This window comes from Sinocyclocheilus rhinocerous, unplaced genomic scaffold (assembly GCF_001515625.1).
Source record: "Sinocyclocheilus rhinocerous isolate Xijiao unplaced genomic scaffold, SAMN03320098_v1.1 scaffold561, whole genome shotgun sequence".
NCBI lineage: Eukaryota > Metazoa > Chordata > Actinopteri > Cypriniformes > Cyprinidae > Sinocyclocheilus > Sinocyclocheilus rhinocerous.
This window is the reverse complement of record NW_015641041.1, coordinates 999,111-1,007,420: the sequence shown is the minus strand read 5'-3', so window position 1 is coordinate 1,007,420 and position 8,310 is coordinate 999,111. Positions and strand designations below refer to the sequence as shown.

At 33.8% G+C, this 8,310-nt stretch overlaps 1 protein-coding gene across 1 annotated transcript in view; it reads left to right on the top strand.

Annotated features, from left to right (window-relative positions):
* Positions 1 to 6,571, top strand: part of LOC107754372 (D(4) dopamine receptor-like) — an 11,858-nt gene extending 5,287 nt beyond the window's left edge. The window contains exons 3-4 of the mRNA XM_016570788.1: positions 504 to 733; positions 5,971 to 6,571. Coding sequence (XP_016426274.1) covers positions 504 to 733; positions 5,971 to 6,182 — 442 coding nt within the window. The 3' untranslated portion in view covers positions 6,183 to 6,571. The remainder of the gene's footprint in view (positions 1 to 503; positions 734 to 5,970) is intronic.
* Positions 6,572 to 8,310: the final 1,739 nt, after the last annotated feature.

Sequence of the window (8,310 nt, the reverse complement as noted above, 5' to 3'; positions counted from 1 at the left end):
ATATTTTTTTTTTTTTTCTAAGTGGTTCTCAGATATTTTTTACAATAAGCATACATTTTTGGCCTTTTTTTTTTCCAAGATAAGGAATTTTGGGGAAAATATGACAAAAAATGTCTAAAAAAATGTAATGTCTAAATCTAAAAAAATATATACAGTATATACATATATATTTCTCAACGTAGATTTTGGGGTGAAATAGGACCTGGACATTTCACTGGTTTTGTGAGATTCACCTTTATGCTTTATCTTAAACTGTAATCACATTATAAAACACATACATGTTGGATATGAGTGATATTATCTGATTAGCAGTTGAGGGTCCAGGGGAATACTAGGTCAACACATAATTGGGTCAACTCAATCAGCGAATAAGAGATTCGAGCAGTGGCTTGGCTGGCATATAGTGATAAAAGCAATGTGTTCATCAGGGTCAAGAAAATGTCTATGTTGATTTAATAGCTTTGCATGGACTGTCTTGTAATACCTCATATGGCTGGCTCCAGGTTCATCGCAGTCTCCATCCCTCTTAATTACAACCGCAAACACGTGGATCAGCGACAGATTGTCCTGCTTTCTGCCACATGGATCCTGGCCTTGGCCGTGGCCTCCCCCGTGATGTTCGGAATCAACAACGTCCCCAACCGGGACCACAGCGAATGCAAGCTGGAGGACAACAACTACGTGCTGTATTCCTCCGTCTGTTCGTTTTTCGTGCCGTGCCCCATCATGAAAAGTAATTGATAAACTCTCTAAACATTAATGAAATTATTGATAATGATTAATTAATGATAATGAAATAGCTGAAAATTAATTCATTATGGACTGTTTTTTTTTTTAATGGCCTTCAATTTGCAGATTTTTTTAAGGAGAAATTAACATGACATGTTTTTCAGTACATTTAAAGGAAACCTGTTGAAAAAATTTATTGAAAAAAAAGATGATTGTATTTAATTAATTGGTGGATTGTTTATTTTTAAAATAGCTGCTTAATAGGGCCCAACCAACATTCTTCCCATACAAAGACATTTTATTTTGAAAATGTGAAAAGCTACTTTTAATTTATAATGTAATTTTTATATTTAAAAAAAAAAAAGTAGAAAAAATTTGTATTTTGTAGCCTTCAATTTGCAGATTGTTTGCAGGAGACGATTAACATGCTTTTTCACGAGCCGCAGGGTTTCATTTGGTTTTGTTTGTGTATGTTTTTTGACTCTCAAAGCCGTGATTCCCATTCACCTCCATTATAGGACTGACAGACTGCAACGGTTTGAGTTAAAAATCTCCGTTTGTGTTCTACTGAAGAAACAAAGTCACCTACATCTTGGATGCCCTGGGGGTAAGCAGATAAACATCACATTTTCATTTTTGGGTGAACTATCCCTTTAATATTTGACAAAAATGGTTAAAAAATATGAAGAAAGAAATGGAGGCCAGTTACAGCACCTAAAATATTCACTTTCCCTTATAAATCTTTAGCCAAAATTTTTATGTTGACAAAGTTCAGGGGCATGTTTTCCACCAACTACTAAAATTTCAATCTCACTGTTGTTGTGTTTTCTGCTAGTGATTAGGTCTGAGAAAAGTAATTGATAAACTCTCTAAACATTAATGAAATTATTGATAATGATTAATTAATGATAATGAAATAGCTGAAAATTAATTCATTATGGACTGTTTTTTTTTTTAATGGCCTTCAATTTGCAGATTTTTTTAAGGAGAAATTAACATGACATGTTTTTCAGTACATTTAAAGGAAACCAATTGAAAAAACTTTATTGAAAAAAAACGATGATTGTATTTAATTAATTGGTGGATTGTTTATTTTTAAAATAGCCGCTTAATAGGGCCCAACCAACATTCTTCCCACACAAAGACATTTTATTTTGAAAATGTGAAAAGCTACTTTTAATTTATAATGTAATTTTTATATTTAAAAAAAAAAAAGTAGAAAAAATTTGTATTTTGTAGCCTTCAATTTGCAGATTGTTTGCAGGAGACGATTAACATGCTTTTTCAATAAAAAAATCTAATTACTCGTATGACCTGTTGAAAAAATTTATTGAAAAAAAAGATGATTGTATTTAATTAATTGGTGGATTGTTTATTTTTAAAATAGCCGCTTAATAGGGCCCAACCAACATTCTTCCCACACAAAGACATTTTATTTTGAAAATGTGAAAAGCTACTTTTAATTTATAATGTAATAAAAAATCAAATTACTCATATGATTAATTGATGGGTCATTTATTATTAAAGTACACATTTAACAGCAACATTCTGACCCTATAAGACATTTTATTTTGAAAATGTGAAGTTACTTGAAATTTATAGCATAGGATTTATATTTTATAAAAAAAAATTTGTTGTTGTTGCTTATTTTATGTTTTTGTAGCTTTAAACTTGCTGTTTGTTTGAAGGAGACAATTAAGATGATTGTATTTAATTAATTGGTGGATTGTTTATTTTTAAAATAGCCGCTTAATAGGGCCCAACCAACATTCTTCCCACACAAAGACATTTTATTTTGAAAATGTGAAAAGCTACTTTTAATTTATAATGTAATAAAAAATCAAATTACTCATATGATTAATTGATGGGTCATTTATTATTAAAGTACACATTTAACAGCAACATTCTGACCCTATAAGACATTTTATTTTGAAAATGTGAAGTTACTTGAAATTTATAGCATAGCATTTATATATATATATATATTTTTTGCTTATTTTATGTTTTTGTAGCTTTAAACTTGCTGTTTGTTTGGAGACAATTAACATGACATGCTTAAACATTTTTGTTGATTAATAAAATTTTTTAAAAAAAGACAATTTATTATTAAAGTAGCAAAGAAATGTTTTTGCCTAAAAGTAACATTTAACTAAGGTAAGGGAAACAAATTTATTTTCTAGTAGCTTTGATTCAACCATAAAATGCACTAGAACAAAACTGCAGATGCATATTTACACCTCTGCTCTCTCTTATCTCCATCTGAGGTGTTGTGAGTTGAAAAAAAATAAACAGAACTGGGCTTCTTTTTAAAATAGCTGCTTAATAGGGCCCAACCAACATTCTTCCCATACAAAGACATTTTATTTTGAAAATGTGAAAAGCTACTTTTAATTTATAATGTAATTTTTATATTTAAAAAAAAAAAAGTAGAAAAAATTTGTATTTTGTAGCCTTCAATTTGCAGATTGTTTGCAGGAGACGATTAACATGCTTTTTCAATAAAAAAATCTAATTACTCGTATGATTAATTGATGGGTCATTTATTATTAAAGTACACATTTAACAGCAACATTCTGACCCTATAAGACATTTTATTTTGAAAATGTGAAGTTACTTGAAATTTATAGCATAGGATTTATATTTTATAAAAAAAAATTTGTTGTTGTTGCTTATTTTATGTTTTTGTAGCTTTAAACTTGCTGTTTGTAGGAAGGAGACAATTAACATGACATGCTTAAACATTTTTGTTGATTAATAAAAAATTTTAAAAAGACAGATAATTTATTATTAAAGTAGCAAAGAAATGTTTTTGCCTAAAAGTAACATTTATTAAGGTAAGGGAAACAAATTTATTTTCTAGTAGCTTTGATTCAACCATAAAATGCACCAGAACAAAACTGCAGATGCATATTTACACCTCTGCTCTCTCTTATCTCCATCTGAGGTGTTGTGAGTTGAAAAAAAATAAACAGAACTGGGCTTCCAGGAGTGATTACAAACACTCTTTCTACATGTGCTGAACTGAGGAACTCCTCCGAGCCTCATTGGCTAATCATTCCTCAGCAATCCTCCAATCCGATTATGATGTAAGCCTGACTTTAGTCCAGCAGGCAGAGTGGGGGCAGCCGTCACATTGAGACATGCACTTATCCTCTTCACGGGTTCCTGGGAGATGTGCCACCGATGTGCTCTGTACAGTACTGACAGTACTTGCCAATCATTTCAGCCTGAGTACAGATAAGAGAGAGGGGGGGGGACAGATAAAGGTCAGGATTTTCCACATTGACAGTCAAGTTCAAAAGCTCAATCCCAAAAAAAAAAAAAAAAAGTTTTATATAAAACATGACATTTAATTGTTTGCAAAATAAAAAAGCATAAAGGTCGAAGTACATTGGACCCCACTGACTCCATAAACTTCTACACTCTTAAGGTTCTTTACTGGCATCTATGGTTCCATAAAGAACCGTTAGCATCCATTCACTCTTAAAAAAAGGTTCTAAAAGGGTTTTTTCGGTTTCAGTTTTTGGTTCCCTAAAGAACCTTTCAGTCAGCAGTTCTTAAAAGAACCATTTATTTCTTAATGTGAAGAACATTTTAATAATCCGAACAACCTTTTTCCACTATAAAGAGCCTTTTGTGCAATGAAAAGGTTCAATGCAATGAAGGTTCTTCATGGAACCATAAATGGCAGTAAAAAAACTTTATTTTTAAGAGTGTTCCACAAAAGGTTCTTTATAGTGCAAAAAGGTTCTTTAGAGTTTTAAAATGTTCTTCACATTAAGAAAGGTTTTTGCAGCCTTTTGCATGCTGTAGAAGAACCATATTTGGTTCTCCAAAGAACCTTTCAGTGAACAGTTCTTAAAAAAAAATTTTTTTTCTTAGTCTAAAGAGCATTTCAATAATCTGAAGAGCCTTTTCCACAGTAAATAACCTTTTGTGGAATGGAAAGTTTCCAGGGATGTTAAAGGTTCTCTGTGGAATTATTGATGCCAATAATGAACTTTATTTTTTAGAGTGTAGAGAAATACAAAAATGGTTATTCTACTGAATGGCTTCGAAAAAAAAAACCTTTTGGAATTTTTAAGAGTGCAGAGATGCCCTTTCCGGTGATTTTCAGCCATCCTACCTGTTCTCTCCTTCCTCTCACTTCTGATGGATGACAGATCTGTGGAACCTAGCAGGAGTGGGACAGATAGATTGCTGGGTCATCTGTTTCTGACGAGAGCAACCCTTCATACTGCTATGCGTCTGTCTGGAAGCTTTCGGGGGAGAAATGAATAAAATAACTTATATCTGTGATCTGAGATGATGCTTGCTCAGCTGAGAAATTTGAGTTACGTCTGCCTCCAAAAGGCGATTTAAAAACCTGTAAAACGTAGAGAACAGGGTTAGATGTTCACTGTACTGTAGCACAAATGTGATCCTGTAGATTCCTCCAAAACAACAGACAATATCGTTCTGTTTATTATACGCGCACCCTGCAGTTAGTTGTCTGGAGAACAGGGTTAGATGTTCACTGTACTGTAGCACAAATGTGATCCTGTAGATTCCTCCAAAACAACAGACAATATCGTTCTGTTTATTATACGCGAACCCTGCAGTTAGTTGTCTGCTGCTTTAAATGCTATAAAGTTGGGTGGATTGTGATTGGTTATCAATGTTTTTATCGCTCATCAGCAGGAAAAAAAAAGTTCTAAAAGTGATTCCAATAATATTGTTTCTCTGTGTTCAGTGTTGCCAAGTCTGTGGTTTTCCTGCAAAATTGGGTTTTATCTATACTGTTGCCGTAGGTTGTTTTTTTAGTCCGCAGGTTAAAGCGATCTCCCCAGAACATGGAAAACTGTGGGAAAAAAGGTGATTGGACTAGTTTTCAATAGCAATTGGGATAGTTTTGTTTCGCAGACCTGGCAACCCTGTCTGTGTCGTTATCATTATAGCTGTAGTCACAGAATTAGAATTATTGTTATCATTATAGTTATCGTCCTTGGTGTGACCATGATTTTTTTTGTTAATGGTTTGCCATTTGTTTACACAAAGAACAATAACTATGAAGAAAACGATATCTATATGAGTGTCCACACCAACAGACGACAATGTTGTATTAAGTGTGCTGCAGTTTTGTCGTCTGCCACTTTAAATGCTCGTGGTCTATAAAGTCTGGTGCACTTAAGAGCATTTTACTGAAGAACAGTTTGTGTAAATAACGTGTCAATTGAAAAAATGTTGCCCTGTCATCTCCAGGTGCCTTCCTGTTCTGCTGGACGCCATTCTTCGTAGTGCACACCATGAGGGCTCTCTGCGAAGACTGCTACATCCCCAGCAGCGTCACTAGCATCGTGACCTGGTTAGGCTACGTCAACAGTGCCCTCAACCCCGTCATCTACACAGTCTTCAACACAGAGTTCAGGAAGTTCTTCCGGAAGTTCCTGCCGACTCTGCCCAACTGCTGCTAGCCGGAACACACCCTCTGCTAACAGTTTACGAACAAAACATACCTAAAAGTATAAATAAACCAGACAAATAATGCTTACATGTAAATACAGCATGTTGTATGAAACAAAAATGAAAGTAAGGTTATAATGTACTAAGATGTTTGCTGCCATTATGTTTTTACTTCATGGTTTAATTTCGTATGTTTACATTTTGAGAGCTGACGGCTTCATTAATGAAAAGCAAGCAGAACGAATTTGCATAAAACGTTCGTAAAATCATTCTTTTGTAAACTGTCATTTCATGAAATTCATACAGAACTAATTTGTGTAAATTAATCTTAAAATCATGTTTACACAGGCAGAATGAATTTTCGATTCAATTTATTTTTTCTGTTAATTGTTCGTAAAACATTTTTGGCGTGGCTGACTCTTAACTTTTATAAAGAATATCTCTTTGGATTTGAGACTTTAGTCTTTGCAACTTTACAGATCTTCTTTATGCACCAAGAGCTTGTAACACTCCAAAGAGAAAGGAAAAATTTTAATTGCATCATATGACCCCTTTAATACATGAACATAATTTCCATGTAAATAGTTAATAAAACTAGTGCTACATAAAATGTTACAATCATATAACACATGCATGTAATTCAAATGCATGTACTGTAAATTGTTCGAAAAAATAATTCTTGCGTGGACCAGACTGCTGTACGATGTTTACACGCGAGAACGATAAAGAAACATGGAGTAATGCAAAAATACATAGAGAATGTGCCCAACAAATCAGTAAGAACTTGTTTTTGAGGTGTTGTTATTGAATCAAAAATGACTTTACGAACATTTTAAACATTTCATTCTGTTCGTGTTTTGTAAACGAGGCACAGTTTATGCTTTGAAGCTTCTATGACAGGTATGTCTGTGGAACGGTCTGCCATCTACGATGACCTCTCTTTGCCATTACTGTTCTCATGTGATACGCGAAGGAGCTCGTCCAGCAGCCCATAAGCCGAGTCAAAGGCGCTCATTTTGTATCTGATTGCACTGACTTTCATCTGAGAAAGAAATGTTTTCCACAGACAAGAACTACTTTGTGCTGATGTCTAAAAGAACAGATAAAGACATTTAGGTCGTGGTATCAACGCCTTGTTTTAGTGAGCCCAAATATCTGTTAATATTATGTATTCACATAGCAAAAAACTTATTGGATGAAATGCCCAGAACTAAGAAGACTGTGACTGGGAGTTTTACTAAAGGAGAATGTCGAAAAAAAAGAACAAAATAACATCGCAAAGGTTATTAATTCTGATGCTGACAGTTTTAGAAACAGTAACTGAAGCGAATCGGCCAACCGCATCAAAGAATCTCAAATGTGAAGATCAAAACTGAATCAATGCAATCAAAAGTGGCGAATCTGCAAACAAAAACTGTTTCAGGACATTTTTGTGTGATTCTGAAGAACTTTACTTGTTTGAGCGCTGAGGCAAATGTAGGTTAGATGTTCGTTGGTGATTGTTTTCATGCCTTTCGTGCACAGTGTTCATTAAAAGCTGAATGAACCGGGTTACACCGTGTTTACACACTGGAAGTGAGTGGTTTGATTTCAGTGAACATGGTGTTAGAATGTTAAAGCAATATTTAGAATTTGTTTACTGTGGCTTTTCTATGGATTTAAGTTATTGATTTCACTGCTGAGCCCACATTGTCAATGGAATGCTTGCTGCTTTTGATAAATTAAAAAATTATTTTAAAAATACAACTGAGAGTTGATCATAGAATAGATCAACTGGAATAGATCAGCTTGAGGGGCCATCAACATACTGTATTACAATAAATACTGAGGGCACTGTGGAATTCTAAAAGGATTAGTTCACTCAAAAATTACGAGATTCCAAAATTTGTTTCTCCATCTGAACAGATTTGGAGAATTCAGCATTACATCATTTGCTCACCAGTGGATCCTCTGCAGTGAATGGGTACCGTCAGAATGAGAGTCCAAACAGCTGATAAAAACATCATAATGATCCACATGTAATGTACGTAATCTACAAGCTGCATGTTTGTAATAAATCCATCAACATGTTTTTAGCTTCAAACCGCTATCCAGTCCTCTATCCATAATATGTTGCTTCCTTCAGTGAAAAAGCCTTCT